Here is a 15,500-nt window from a genome sequence, read left to right on the forward strand (position 1 = left end):
GTTATATGTCACTTTTCAGGTGGGGGCGGGGGGGATGAGTGGGAAGCTCTATTGGACAGGCTAGAAACTAGTCTTGATCGAAATGTCGAGGGAGCACTTAGAGTTGGGTATGATAGCTTACATGTAGAAGAACAAGCGCTATTTCGCTACATGGCGGTCTTTTTCAACTACAATAAAGATGATCATGTGATCGCAATGCTCGCTGACAGTAACTTGGATGTCAAACAAGGGTTGAAAATCCTAACCAAGAAATCACTCATATATAAATCTACCAGTGGGAAAATAGTAATGCACAAATTACTACAACAAGTGGGTAGACAAGCAATTCATAGACAAGAGCCTAGGAAACGCCACATCTTGATAGATGTAGATGAGATTTCTCTTGAGAATGACACAGTGAGTTTTTTACTTCAATCTATATTATTTTCTGAAGGTAAGCATTTTTTTCTGTTGTACTAAAAAATTCTTCATTTGGGGTATATTTTAGGATACTAGAGCTGCTATAGGCATATCGCTTGATACATCTGGAATCAACAAAGTTTTCATAAGTGAGGGAGCTTTCAAAAGAATGCGTAATCTTCGATTCCTAAGTGTCTACAAGACAAGATATGTTCAAAATGATCAAGTGGACATACCTAAGGACTTGGAGTTTCCACCTCATCTACGGTTACTTCGCTGGGAAGCATACCCACGAAATGCTCTTCCTACTACATTTCATCCAGAATATCTTATAGAACTCGATTTGCAAGAGAGCCAGCTTGAGAGGCTTTGGCAAGGAACACAGGTTAGATTATTTATCTGAAATATATATTTTAATTGTATATGTACATGATCATGTTTTGATGTTTTTTATCTGCTTATGTTTAACACTCAGCCACTTACAAATCTCAAGAAAATGGATTTGACACGATCTTCTCATTTGAAGGAACTTCCAGATCTTTCAAATGCTACAAATCTCGAGAGATTGGAACTAAGTTATTGCAAGAGTTTGGTGGAGATTCCTTCCTCTTTTTCGGAACTTCGAAAACTAGAGACGTTGATAATACACAACTGCACAAAGCTAGAAGTTGTTCCAACTCTCATCAACTTGGCATCTCTTGATTTCGTCGACATGCAAGGTTGCTCACAATTAAAAAGTCTTCCAGGTATTTCTACACACATCTCAATACTCGTTATAGATGACACAGTGTTAGAAGAACTGCCTACATCAATCATACTTTGCACTCGTCTTACGTCTCTCTTTATAAAAGGCAGTGGAAACTTTAAGACATTAACACCTCTCCCTATGAGTCTAAAGTATCTAGACCTAAGGTGTACGGGTATTGAAAAGATTCCAGATTGGATCAAAGATCTTCATGAGCTAGATTTACTTCATATAGGAGGATGTAGAAAACTCAAATCGCTGCCACAGCTTCCTTTTTCGCTCAAGTGGTTAAATGCATGCGACTGCGAATCACTGGAAAGTGTTTCAAGCTTAAATTCATATGTGGACTACAATTTCACCAATTGCTTCAAACTGAACCAAGAAGCACGAAGAGTATTATCCAACAATCATTCTTTCCCATGTTGAGAGTTTTACCAGGAAGAGAAGTGCCCGAAACGTTCAATCACCAAGCTAAAGGAAATTTCTTGACCATCAGTGATAGTCATTTTTCTGCATTCTCAAGATTTAAAGCTTGCATTGTGATTTCCCCTACCAGGTTAATCACTGAGAGAAGAAGGCTTATTAGTTTATTGTGTCGTCTCATAAGCAAAAACGGTGACTCCATCAACGAAGTTTATCATTGTTTTAGCTTACCTGATCAGTCCCCGGGAACACAATCGGAACATCTTTGTTTATTTCACGCTAACTTGCTCGAGAGAGATAGATGTTTTGAAGTAGACAGTGAGATATTGTTCGAATTTAGCTGCACACCTTCTGACGCCTACGAGATTGTTCGATGTGGTGTTGAAATATATGGAGATCGAAATCGTCCAACAACAGAGCGATTGGACCATCAATGCATCTGAAGACGAAACTGTAAATATTTCTGACGACGTCCAGATAGACATACATGCAAATCCGATAAGGTATCTGAAGAAGCCAATGTAAAAGGTCATAAACGTATATGTTTATGGAGTTGGCTGCGTAGGAGATAGCATTTATATCTCATCTGTCTAATAACAACTTCTCAAAAAGCTTCAATTTTTCTTCTTCAATAACAAGTTTCAACATTTTGAGTTCTTGTATCTAAGTTTTCATCAAAAACAAACCTTGCACTTGTTGTAAAAACGATATTTTTTAATCTAAATTAACATTGCATTCAAAAAAAAAAAACAAGAATTCAAATATCTTCGTTCTTTTTTTTTCTTCTGAATGTTGCCTTTACATAATTTCCCGTGACATATCTGTTTTTTAGCCGTCTTTAACAGGAATCCCTTATTTTTGGGTGGAGGAGCCGTGGTTGTGTCCCCTAGTGAACGTGTGATAGTTCTACAGACATGTTTTAAAAGATTGAACTATCTAATTAGAAGATAAGTGAAAAAAACAAGTGAAGAAACATATATTAACTTTATTGATCAACTAATTTATTGAGAAATTTTAACGTTTTCTAGTCAATCCCAATAATTCTTTAAGAGTATTGAAAAATATGTGCACACATATGCCTGTACATAACTATTTTTTCCCATTTATTCACCAAAAAAAAAAACTATTTTTTCCCATTTGATCAATGAATTACACATTTAAACAGAAAAAATGTGCACGCATACATCTAGTATATCATTTCGTATCGTGTGGACATTTATCTGGTTCATTTTAATAGTTTCGATTGTGTTGAATCTGCCAAATTTTAAAACTAAATTGCTAAACTCTAATTAGTATGTGCTTGTAAGAAAATAGACATTTTTCATGTTGAATGTGTTTGCGCAAACACCAAAATGGATGCACAATATGCTAACAAAGTTTTTTCAGTTTAATTAAAATGATTTATGCTGAGAGTGAAATGTGGAAGGGAATTTGCATGAGAGCTTCAAACACTCCTAAAATGGCGATCTTCCCTTAGAAATTGTCCTCTCTCTTTTTTATTTTGACCATTCTCCTAATTTTTAGGATCATTAATGACACTCAACGTAAATCTTTCTAATTGATTTCAAAAATTTTGATTATCATAATTGTGTGTTAAAATTCCGAAAATAAGAATTGAATGAGCATAGTAGTGAATCAAGTAGGAGAAGGAATTGAAGACGGATGCATCTATGAAGACAGGTGAATCAAACCACCTGATGCTTGTTGAGCTTTATCCTTCTCTCCGGCTTTCTTCTTTCGAGTTTTCTCAGATGGAATGGCAGATCACTCTAGCTATGTCAATCACGACCGTGACATCGACCAAGTTTGTTTTCTCCATATTTTCATAATCTTCTATTTATTTTAGAATGATTTTCTATAGTAAAGTAGATATGAATCATATTAAATACGTAGAGAAAAATCCTGGAAAGGATTTTGAATGATTTTCTCTAAGAAAGTTTTTTTTTAGCAACTCTCAATTCTCGCTTACCAAAACTTCAATGTTCTTTTTGAATTCATATTTTTCTTCGTTTATAACTCACACCCGCACACTTTAGGGTTTGAACCTAAATTATGACATGACAATGAAACTAATACAAAAGCTTTTGAGGTTATGTTTGTTGATCCTAAAACATTCATTTTAATTTTTAAGTCACTTTTTACTCAAGAGCTAGTGATTTTCCTTGTTTTGAATTTAGATGCAAAAGCTTCATATGTCCATCGTCTTTCTTCTAAATATATACATTAATTTCTTGTAGGCACTCGTTTCTCTGAAAAAAGGAACTCAATTACTTAAGTATAGCCGCAAAGGAAGGCCTAAATTTCGCTCATTCAGGCTTTCGCCGGTATTTCTACTTCTTTCGCATATATAAGAGTGAACGGTGTATCGACAATATGACGTTCTTATGATCTACTGAAAAAAAAAAAACATTTTGATTTGTTATCGCAATCCAACAGGATGAAACAACATTGTTTTGGTTTTCACACGGAGAAGAAAAAGGTTTGAAGTTAGCTACAGTTTCACGAATTCTCTCAGGGCAAAGAACTGTGAGTGTAGCCAAATACTACTTCATTGACTCTATTATTCAAAAGAAATTCATTTTCATGAAACTCACACATCTTGTTGTTTATACATAGGCTGTTTTTCGAAGATATTTACGTCCTGAAAAGGATTACTTGTCATTTTCTCTCATATATCATAACGGAGATAGATCTCTTGATCTGGTTAGTAAACAATAACATATTAAATTTCTTTGATTTTTCTACTCCTTTGTCATATATATTCATGTTTATATATACTCTACAGATTTGCAAGGACAAAGCTGAAACAGAGATTTGGTTTGCAGGACTTAAGTCTTTAATTAGACAAAACCGTAACAAGCACGCCAAAAGTGAGATCCCTGAGGTGTGTGTGTGTACGTGACTTTATTTACGTTATATTTTACCATCCATACTCTCCTTACGTCTAATATTTTAACTATATGTAACTCACTTTCAGATACATGACAGTGACTGTTTCTCCACTGGTCGTCCTTCTACTGCATCTATAGATTTCGCACCAAACAATACTCGACGAGGAAGAACATCCATTGATTTAGGAATCCAAAACTCTCCAACAAAGTTTGGTAGCTCAGATGTGGGATATGAACGTGGAAACATGCTAAGACCAAGTACTGATGGTTTTCGAATTAGTGTCTCAAGCACACCAAGTTGTTCAACTGGAACTTCTGGTCCCGATGACATAGAATCCTTAGGCGATGTTTATGTCTGGGGAGAAGTTTGTAGCGACGGGATATCACAAGATGGGACCGTTAACTGCAGAACCGTAAAAATAGATGTATTGGTTCCAAAACCCTTGGAATCAAATGTAGTTCTTGATGTTCATCAGATAGCTTGCGGGGTAAGGCACATCGCTCTTGTAACAAGACAAGGTGAAGTCTTTACATGGGGAGAGGAAGCTGGAGGAAGGCTTGGACATGGTATTCAAGTCGACGTAAGTCGTCCAAAACTTGTTGAGTTTCTTGCTCTTACCAACATAGATTTTGTTGCATGTGGAGAATATCATACGTGTGCTGTTTCTACATCCGGAGATTTGTTTACTTGGGGAGACGGAATCCATAATGTTGGACTTTTGGGACATGGAAGTGATCTTAGTCATTGGATACCAAAAAGAGTCTCTGGTCCTGTTGAAGGACTTCAGGTTTTGTCTGTTGCGTGTGGCACGTGGCATTCGGCGCTTGCAACTGCTAATGGAAAACTATTCACTTTTGGTGATGGAGCGTTTGGTGTTCTTGGACATGGAGATAGAGAGAGTGTTTCATACCCTAAAGAAGTAAAAATGTTGAGTGGTCTTAAAACCATGAAAGTAGCTTGTGGCGTGTGGCATACGGTAGCTATAGTTGAAGTTATGAATCAGACCGGTACTAGTATGTCATCTAAAAAGTTGTTTACTTGGGGTGATGGTGATAAAAACAGGCTAGGACATGGAAATAAAGAGACTTATTTACTTCCCACTTGTGTCTCTTCACTAATTGACTACAACTTTCAACAAATAGCTTGTGGTCATACATTGACAGTTGCACTCACAACCTCAGGACATGTTTTCACTATGGGAGGGACTTCACATGGTCAGCTCGGTAGCTCAAATTCGGATGGTAAATTGCCTTGCTTGGTTCAAGATCGATTGGTTGGTGAATTCGTTGAAGAAATATCTTGTGGGGATCATCATGTTGCTGTCCTGACATCTAGAAGTGAAGTCTTCACTTGGGGAAAAGGTTCAAATGGAAGACTAGGACATGGGGACAAAGAAGATCGAAAAACGCCAACATTAGTTGAAGCTCTAAAGGAGAGGCATGTGAAGAGTATATCATGTGGCTCCAACTTTACATCAAGCATATGTATCCATAAGTGGGTCTCAGGTGCTGATCAATCAGTTTGCTCTGGTTGTCGTCAAGCATTTGGTTTTACAAGAAAGAGGCATAATTGCTATAACTGCGGTTTAGTGCATTGTCATGCTTGTAGTTCCAAGAAAGCTTTGAAAGCAGCATTAGCTCCAACACCAGGGAAGCCACATCGAGTATGTGATGCTTGTTACACAAAACTTAAAGCTGGAGAGTCTGGTTATAACTCTAATGTTGCTAACAGAAATTCCACAACGCGGTCACTAGATGGGTCGGTCAGACCAGACAGAGATATAAGGTCGTCAAAGATTTTACTGTCCCCCAAAACAGAACCAGTCAAGTATTCTGAGGTTAGATCATCAAGATCTGAATCTTCTATTGTCAGAGCTTCACAAGTTCCAGCTCTCCAGCAACTTAGAGATGTCGCATTCCCAAGCTCGCTTAGCGCGATTCAAAATGCCTTGAAACCCGCTGCCTCAACTTCGACATCGACACTTTCCTCAGGTATAAGATCATCAAGAAGATCAAGCCCTCCACGTAGTTCTGGATTTTCCAGGAGCATGATTGACACTTTGAAGAAATCAAACGGTGTTATAAACAAAGAAATGACAAGATTGCAAAGCCAGGTTTGTAATATTATCTCAAAATTCTCAGGTTTATTAAACATTAAAGTAGATCTAATACATTGATAAAACACTTTCAGATTAAAAATTTGAAAGAGAAATGTGATAATCAAGGTACAGAGATCCAAAGATTAAAGAAAACAGCAAGAGAAGCTTCTGACTTAGCTGTAAAACATTCTTCGAAGCATAAGGCAGCAACAGAGGTCATGAAATCTGTCGCTGAACATGTAAGCTTCTTCTTCTAAAATATGCTTAAAAGATTGTTTTCTTGGGAAACAAACAAGGAAACTTTCTAAAATTAATCATTGCTTTGTTTACCACAGTTGAGAGAGTTAAAAGAGAAACTACCTCCTGAAGTATCTGGATGTGAAGCTTTTGAATCCATGAACTCTCAAGCAGAAGCTTATCTAAACGCGAGTGAAGCATCTGAATCATCTTTACCTACAACATCTGTGGGAATGGGTCAACAAGACCCAACCCCTTCTGCAAACACACAAGATCAAAACATAGAAGAAAAACCATCATCCAATGGAGGTAACATGAGGTCTCAAGAACCTTCAGGGACAACAGAAGCTTCATCATCATCTAAAGGAGGAGGCAAAGAACTTATCGAACAATTTGAACCCGGTGTTTATGTTACTTATGTATTGCACAAAAATGGTGGAAAGATCTTTAGAAGAGTTAGATTCAGGTATTTTTAACTTCATCAAAATCTCCTCTCTTCTCTATCTAGATTTATGTAAATCATTTTGGTGAAATGAGTTTCTTTGTAGCAAACGGAGATTTGATGAGCATCAAGCAGAAGAATGGTGGAATAGCAAAAAAGATAGGTTGCTTAAGAGGTATAGTCATCATGCTTCATCATCAAGTCCAACGGCTTCTGATCCTGTTCCTACACCAACTCAACCTCAACGACCAGCTTCTCCTACACAACCAACTCAACCTCAACCACCAGCTTCTCCTACACAACCAAATCCTGATCAAGCAGAGGATTCAGAGAAGTTCTTGAAAGCTAGTCATCATGTGTATAATAGCAGTTTGGCAAAGTAGATTGGGGAACAAGGCATCATTGGAATGTCATTAATGTAGATCCGACTCATCCAAAATAGATACACAGATTTATTGTTAACTTTCTTTTGATATTAGATTCATATTTTATGTCACAAGAGTTATATTAATGTTCTAATTGTTAGATTCTTGTTTGAGTTTACTATCTTTTCTCTCTTTTTTTTTGGGTAAAATGTTAAATAAGTTTACTATTTGTTTTCTTGGCAATTTGGCATTTTCTTGAGTCAACTCCAAAGTCCCCACTTTTTGTATTCTATTAACTGAGTCAATTCAATTCTGAACTTTCTCCGACACTTCATTGTTCTTGAAAAAGTCTCCATAGCAATAGTTTTTTTTTGTTTTTTTGTCTTCTTGAAGCAATTATACAATCAATTCCTGGCTATTGCCGCGTTTTTTCATAATCTTTTCCTTTACATTTCCCAATTTCTTAACTCAATATGATAGAACTTTTCATTTTCTATATATATAATAGATCTTGATTTTCTTCTTCTTCTATCTAAGTTCAATTCATTTTGATATTCGTTTAAAAAAATGGGGCAACAACAATCACAAACCAAGGATGAGATATTGTTTCAAGAAGTGAGTAACAACAACGTCCAAGGTATCAAATCGCTTTGCCGTGAAGGTGCAGGACTCGAGGTTTTTCTTCTTTCTCTACTCCCATCTTTTCAAATATTTTTGTGTTTCAACCAAATCTCTAGTAATTATCCTCTTGGTGTTGTTGTTTTCTTAATTGTACACTGTGGTTTTGGATGCAGGGGGTGGATAAGTTAGGGAGAACACCATTAATCTTAGCTTGTACAGACGACGATCTATATGATGTAGCAAAAACTCTGCTTGAGTTGGGTTCCAATGTCAATGCTTATCGTTCTGGTACTATTATTATCAATGCATTGTTTTTGCGGCTTTATTCATAATAAAATTTCTTGATATTCCTCTCATCAAACCATATTTTGAGCTAATTCATTCAAAATTTATTTAAGAAAAAACTTGAAAGTGAGTGTGAAAATTTCGTTTTTGTTGGTATCAGGTTGCAATGGTGGGACTCCTCTGCACCATGCTGCAAGAAGAGGTCTCGTACACACAGTTAAGTTACTTCTGTCTCACGGTGGTAAGTTTTGGTTTGATATTATCTTCTTTACCAATTTGATGATTAAAAAATCTTGTTATGGTTTTTCATTTATATTTACATATCTGTGTTTTCATTTTTGTAGCAAAACCCCTGATTCTTGATGATGAAATTCAGACGGCTCTCGAGGTTGCTAGAACTGAAGGTTACAGTAATGTTGTACGCGCAATCGAGGTATATGTTCTTGTAATACTTATTTCATATTTACTACAATTGGACGAGTCATGAGCATTTTATAACTTTTAGACTGTGCATGATTCTGTAGAGTCATATCTGCTTGTTCTCTGGTTGTATGCGTGAGTTTTGTGGCCCCAGCTTTCTTGAATCATTTGCTCCTCGGCTTCTTTCAAGAAAAGTGTGAGTATTTATCATTTAACCGATTTTTCAATCTTTAGCACCTAATTACTTTCTTGTTTCTTGTTGTGGCACATGAATATGAATCTTTTTTGGAACATATGTTTTTGCAGATGGGTAGTTGTCGTACCAACTGGTTCAAGAAACCCTACAAAGCCTTTAAAGTTGGAGTTGGCTGTGTATGATAGTCTTCAGGTACTAAAAATCATCCTTTAATCTCTTGAGGAATTTTTCATTATCTAGTTCACTGGTTTAGGAATCTTGTTGGCTAATATCATTGTTTCAATGTTATGAGATTTCTATACTTATGAAACTGTTTACAATTAGGTTGCACAACCAAGGTTGGTGATGGATTTGTGGAAAGCTAACTTGGAGGAACCAAAATCATATCAGTCTGATGATTTGGTGATGATTATTGACAATTCCAAAAGTAATTAACACTCTTCATTTTTTAGGGAATGTGTTTGTTCCTTGTTGATTGAACTTTATTATCATGGATAGGTCCAAGGTGCATGAGGCAGAGAAGAGAAAGCGGATTCATTTCTCAAGCGAGGCGTTGGGCTCAAGTCGATAGACGTAAGTGTACACAATTTTGTACTATTGTTTATTCTTTAAGATTCAGTAACCATAAAAAATATTACAAGAAGAGTTATCAATCGTCTAATGAGTTAAAACCATGAGTTTTTTTTTGTTCTAATCTCAATTTTGTTTCAGAAATACGTCTTAAGCTGGCAGCTGAGATCAAAGGCGACATGAAACAGTTAAATTGGTTTTCTGAGGCATGTAAAGGAGTTCCACAGGTAAATGCCATAAGATATATACAACTTTTGGAGTACTTAAGATATTTTATATATGTGGCTCTGTGACTCATTTAAACTTTTAATACTACAGCCAATGAATCCTCCAATGTTTATGAAAACATCTCAAACAACCAATGTTTCTCCATTAAGAGATGACGATTTGACTCATGTCGACATCTCACTTCCATCTCCAAAAATTGAGAATAAAGAAGATGGACTGTGTGTGATTTGTGTGGATGCACCATCTGAAGCAGTGTGTGTGCCGTGTGGACATGTCGCCGGATGCATTTCTTGCTTGAAAGAGATTAAAAACAAGAAAATGGGATGTCCTGTTTGTCGCGCCAACATCGATCAGGTCATTAAGCTATACCATGTTTGAAGGAAAGGATCATATCTCTTCTATGGCTGGAAGAAGTTGAAACTATCTCCTATTTTTTGTTGTCTTTGAAAGATAACTACAATCTTTTATTATGTGATGAAGTCGAAATATATGATCACGACAAGTTTAGTTTGTTTTTTTTTTCTCTGTATACAAGTTTGATCAGAGTTGATTTTCTTCAATGTTACAACTTACAACTTTGTTTTTTTTTTTTAAGTTCAAATTTGTAGAGAAATAGATAAAATTTCTTATTTAGAACAATCTATAATCAATGTTCAAGAAAGCGTTAGACGCTAAGCAGACGCCAGTCAGTGACCAAAACGCTTAATCGGGATCTAGGCGATTTTAGGCTGTTTAAACGTTTACAACTTCACACATTATAAATATAATATTATAACTTAAAATCATATAAAACTATTTATTAGAAAAATAAAAATATTAAATCGTAAACAAAAATTAGACAAAAACATTTCTATAATTCATATCAAACAATATAAATGGAGCTAAAACTTATAATTTTAATTTATGTAGTTAAAAATTAGAAAAACACATTAAAACAAAACGTATGCGATTTTAGGCAATCTAAGCGGTCGATTGGGCGTCACCTGAGCGCCTAGCGCCTAGGCGAGACCTAAACGACCGCTTTTCAGAACACTGTTATAAATTCAGGTTTTTTGAAAATTCGCATATTAATAAGATTTTTTTAAAAAAATGTAAATTTTATTTTGAATTTGAAAATCTAAAGAATTTTTTTTTTTTTTTTGGCAAATACAACTTTTTCTTATCCCAAAAAAAAAATAACAAAAGAGAACGCCGACAAAAACTAGAATTGATGATAAAAGAAGAAAAAAATATTTATATAAACCGATGAACAAATAACGACCTCCACCGATTTTATCTCTCTCTCTCTCTCTCTCTCTTCTTCACTTGCACTTGCACTTGCAGTGTCGCTTTGCTGCCTTCATTCCCATTCCACACGAATCAAAAAAAGTTGGTCTCTTTCCTAATTTAGAGGATACACAAACCAAACCCAGATCCGAGTCTCTCTCCCCATCTCCTTCTTTATCTCTTTCGAATAACATTACACTGCGGTTTTTTGCCTCGAGATCTGTCATTTTCTCTTCCAAATCTAGAACCTTACTTGGGTTGTGTAAGTCCCCTCTTTTGATCTTTCTGGGTTTCGCTGTTGTGTTTAAAGTTTCAATTTTTTTCCTCAATTTGGTTGAGATACGAATTGGTTTTGCTCTGTGATACTTTTAACTATGTCTATCGATGTTACTGTGTTAGATTTAAATTCCATGTTCATAAACTTCCTTAATGATTATTTTTTATTTTCTGGGTCATTCTAATATGGTTTTGATTGATACCAGTGGATAATGTATTTATGAGTCGATCCTGTTCTGTTTCATTCTCACACCAGATCTGTTCTTATTCTGGGAAATTGTAGTAGATTCTTAGTGGAAAGATTCGGACCAAATAGTGAACAACAAGCACACCAAATTCTAACAGAACATCAATTGTTTTGTGAATTGAGTGATTACTTATTTCCTCAATTGACAGATTCTTTATTAGTGTTTATGATTGGATACTTTAGTTTCTCTAAGTGAGTAGTAGAAAGAACACATTTCTGTGTTATTTGTGGTTTGGTATTTGAATGGTTAACATTGGTCCTGAGTTTCTAAATTTATTCATGTCTTATAAATCTCATTGCTTCTATTCTTATAGATACTGATCGTTGTCTTTTTTTTTTTTATATGGAACAGATTCAAATATCTGTAACTAGTGAGAAATCATCAATTTATAAAACTGAAGTCTTCACTTAGTAGTCTGCATCCTTTAAGTCGGAACGTTGGGTCTCCGTTTGGCTTTATCTCAAATAAGAAAGCAATGAAGGGAAGATCAGATGGAGGGCAAAAGAAGCGGGTGATTGCTTTGGTTTGCGTTGCAGCGGTAGTTCTTGTTTTCGTATATCTGTTCTACGGCTCTTCTGATCATAGAGCATCGGCTATCGAATACGGGAGAAAACTCGGGTTGGGTGGGGATGATGATGATACTAAACAGGATGACACTTCTAGCTCATTTGGTTTTGATGATGGTTTCACGCCGAGAAGTTTTCCTGTGAGTCTTGAGCATTTTCTTAATGATGGTTAGGTTCTAGTGGTAAAATATTAATGTGTTATTTCTTTTTTATCAAAGGTGTGTGATGATCGGCATTCGGAGCTTATTCCTTGCTTAGACAGGAATCTTATTTACCAAATGAGATTGAAGCTGGATTTGTCTTTGATGGAGCATTATGAACGTCATTGTCCTCCTCCTGAAAGACGATTTAATTGCTTGATTCCTCCTCCAAATGGATATAAGGTGTCTATCGATAATTTTTCCAGTTATATCGATATGATTAGTGTTGTTGACATAACTGTTTTCTCTTCCAATATGTTATAGGTTCCAATTAAATGGCCAAAAAGTAGAGACGAAGTGTGGAAAGTGAACATACCTCATACTCACCTTGCACATGAGAAGTCTGACCAAAACTGGATGGTTGTCAAAGGAGATAAGATTAATTTCCCAGGTGGAGGCACACATTTTCACTATGGGGCTGATAAGTATATTGCATCGATGGCAAATGTAAGAGCAGTTACTTGGTGTTTGTTCAATACAGCATATATTATTCTTCATTCGCTGATTGTATTCTCGAAAATTTCAGATGCTTAACTTTCCGAATAACGTTTTGAACAATGGTGGAAGGCTAAGGACAGTTTTTGATGTTGGTTGTGGTGTTGCGAGTTTTGGAGGTTATCTTCTATCATCAGATATTCTGGCAATGTCCTTGGCTCCAAATGATGTGCATCAGAACCAAATCCAATTTGCTCTTGAGAGAGGGATTCCTGCCTCCCTCGGTGTTTTAGGGACAAAGAGACTCCCATACCCAAGCAGATCTTTTGAACTTGCTCACTGTTCACGTTGCAGAATCGATTGGCTTCAAAGAGACGGGATTCTTCTTCTCGAGCTAGACAGAGTACTTAGACCTGGTGGTTATTTTGCATATTCATCCCCAGAGGCATATGCACAAGATGAAGAGGACCTCAGAATCTGGAGAGAAATGAGTGCTCTTGTGGAGCGTATGTGTTGGAAGATCGCGGCAAAAAGGAACCAAACTGTTATTTGGGAAAAACCTTTGACAAATGATTGTTATCTGGAAAGAGAACCTGGAACTCAGCCTCCTCTTTGCCGTTCTGATAATGACCCTGATGCTGTGTGGGGCGTAAACATGGAAGCATGCATTACATCTTACAGTGACCGTAAGCTTCTCCTCGCTTTTCAATAGCAGCGTATATTTCCTCTGAAATTAAGTATGGGATAGCAAATTGGATTCTCACTGAACTCTTTTTTGGGTTTTTCTTAGATGACCACAAAACCAAAGGAAGTGGCTTAGCTCCATGGCCGGCTCGGTTAACCTCTCCTCCTCCTAGGCTTGCTGATTTTGGATATTCAACTGGCATGTTTGAGAAGGACACGGTATATAGGAACACATAACTTCTCTGTTTATTGCAACTAAAAACATGGGCTACGCAGTCACATCATATGTTTCTTATTCGCACAGGAACTTTGGAGGCAAAGAGTAGATACTTATTGGGATCTCTTGAGTCCAAGAATCGAATCAGATACAGTGAGGAACATAATGGACATGAAAGCAAGCATGGGCTCCTTTGCTGCTGCTCTAAAAGAAAAAGATGTCTGGGTAATGAATGTTGTTCCTGAGGACGGACCTAACACGCTTAAACTAATATATGACAGAGGTCTAATGGGCGCAGTTCATAGCTGGTCAGTTTTTATACTTATCAAAATGACACATTGTTTCTACAGCAAAATTGGAATCTTAAGCATGTTTTTGGTTTTAATCATTCGGTTTTGAATGTACCACAGGTGTGAAGCATTCTCGACATATCCGAGAACCTATGATTTCCTCCATGCTTGGGACATTATCTCGGATATCAATAAGAAAGGGTGTAGTGAAGTGGATTTGTTACTGGAGATGGATCGAATACTGCGCCCGAGCGGGTTTATAATCATAAGGGATAAACAAAGAGTGGTGGATTTGGTTAAGAAGTATCTAAAGGCATTGCACTGGGAGGAAGTAGGGACCAAGACAGACTCAGATTCAGATCAAGATTCAGACAATGTTATATTCATTGTCCAGAAGAAGTTGTGGTTGACTAGTGAAAGCCTTAGAGATATGGAGTGATGAAATAAGCCACACCATACACAAACATTACGACCAATGATCATACAACCAACAAATTTCATTATTGTAGCAACATTATTTATTAACGTTGTTTTTTTATTTTCAATTGTTTTTTTTTAATTATTGTTCTTTCTTATACATTCTTAGTAATGTTGTTTGTATGATTTTGGTAGAGAAGACTCGTATAAGTAAAGATCGATATAAAAAGCTGCAAATTCTTTTGATATGTTAATTGAAAATTAGCATATAATGTATTCATTATTTTAAGCCTTGGGATGATGTGTTAATAGATTAGCCTAACAATACAAAAATTATTTAGTTGTCTAGAATTTTGTCTATTGTAAACTTGCTGATTATTGTCCATTGCATTCCCATTGGAATTATATGATGTCGCTCGTGATACTGATTGAATCTTACTTAATGATTTTGGCACTTATTGAAATATATCTATGATCTCTCTAAATTTTGTAAACTATTGCAAAATAAAACCTTCAAAGAGAATGCGTAGTGTTTACTTAAGTTTGGTTTTGACTCCGGAGCGACGTTGTCGTTGTTGGAAGAAATCGTAGGTTATGTCCCAAGCAAAAAATGAAACGGTAATAAACTAGTACGTAATGATTAATGACTAACCCTATGCAAAATAACAATGATTAGGTAATATTAAACTTTACCAAAACTTTTGACCAAAAGACTAAAATAAAAAAGTTTACTAAAACTATACATGCAATGTATGCCGCAATTTTTACCTTTTTTGTTAGGGGTAATAGTATGTGGCAAATTTTTTCTAACTTAACTCTCAAATCTCAATTATTTTCAAATCGAACCAAAAACGAATATTAAAGATATATAGCATATGTGATTGAATTATACGAGAGAATATGAAAGTTTTTATAACCATTCATATTCTCCAGTATTTTTTTTTTACTATTTTGGTGAACTGTTTAAGTTAAGTATAAGT

General features: G+C 35.9%; 4 protein-coding genes across 4 annotated transcripts in view; all 4 read left to right on the top strand.

Annotated features, from left to right (window-relative positions):
* Positions 1–2,139, top strand: part of LOC110226807 (disease resistance protein RML1A) — a 7,190-nt gene extending 5,051 nt beyond the window's left edge. The window contains 6 exon segments of the mRNA XM_021019533.1: positions 20–396; positions 488–784; positions 875–1,535; positions 1,538–1,962; positions 1,964–2,039; positions 2,042–2,139. Coding sequence (XP_020875192.1) covers positions 20–396; positions 488–784; positions 875–1,535; positions 1,538–1,962; positions 1,964–2,039; positions 2,042–2,139 — 1,934 coding nt within the window.
* Positions 2,140–3,151: 1,012 nt separating this feature from the next.
* On the top strand, positions 3,152–7,932 carry LOC9306391. Its single transcript, XM_021017403.1, has 9 exons — positions 3,152–3,371; positions 3,805–3,891; positions 4,004–4,093; positions 4,184–4,270; positions 4,353–4,451; positions 4,545–6,572; positions 6,650–6,796; positions 6,893–7,260; positions 7,343–7,932. Exons 1-9 carry the CDS (start codon positions 3,324–3,326, stop codon positions 7,617–7,619), a joined length of 3,231 nt encoding a protein of 1,076 aa, XP_020873062.1. The 5' UTR covers positions 3,152–3,323; the 3' UTR covers positions 7,620–7,932.
* Positions 7,933–7,934: 2 nt separating this feature from the next.
* On the top strand, positions 7,935–10,507 carry LOC9304359 (putative E3 ubiquitin-protein ligase XBAT34). The gene is made up of 10 exons (XM_021017405.1): positions 7,935–8,276; positions 8,396–8,510; positions 8,668–8,748; positions 8,852–8,940; positions 9,032–9,123; positions 9,234–9,315; positions 9,448–9,550; positions 9,622–9,696; positions 9,835–9,920; positions 10,012–10,507. The coding sequence occupies exons 1-10, from the start codon at positions 8,169–8,171 to the stop codon at positions 10,297–10,299; spliced, it is 1,119 nt and encodes a 372-aa protein (XP_020873064.1). The 5' UTR covers positions 7,935–8,168; the 3' UTR covers positions 10,300–10,507.
* A 660-nt stretch (positions 10,508–11,167) lies between these two features.
* On the top strand, positions 11,168–14,774 carry LOC9304360 (probable methyltransferase PMT3). Its single transcript, XM_021017404.1, has 8 exons — positions 11,168–11,449; positions 12,063–12,417; positions 12,496–12,660; positions 12,742–12,924; positions 13,004–13,598; positions 13,703–13,815; positions 13,901–14,121; positions 14,224–14,774. Exons 2-8 carry the CDS (start codon positions 12,187–12,189, stop codon positions 14,540–14,542), a joined length of 1,827 nt encoding a protein of 608 aa, XP_020873063.1. The 5' UTR covers positions 11,168–11,449; positions 12,063–12,186; the 3' UTR covers positions 14,543–14,774.
* Positions 14,775–15,500: the final 726 nt, after the last annotated feature.

This window comes from Arabidopsis lyrata (genome assembly GCF_000004255.2).
Source record: "Arabidopsis lyrata subsp. lyrata unplaced genomic scaffold ARALYscaffold_7, whole genome shotgun sequence".
NCBI classification, from domain to species: Eukaryota; Viridiplantae; Streptophyta; class Magnoliopsida; order Brassicales; family Brassicaceae; genus Arabidopsis; species Arabidopsis lyrata.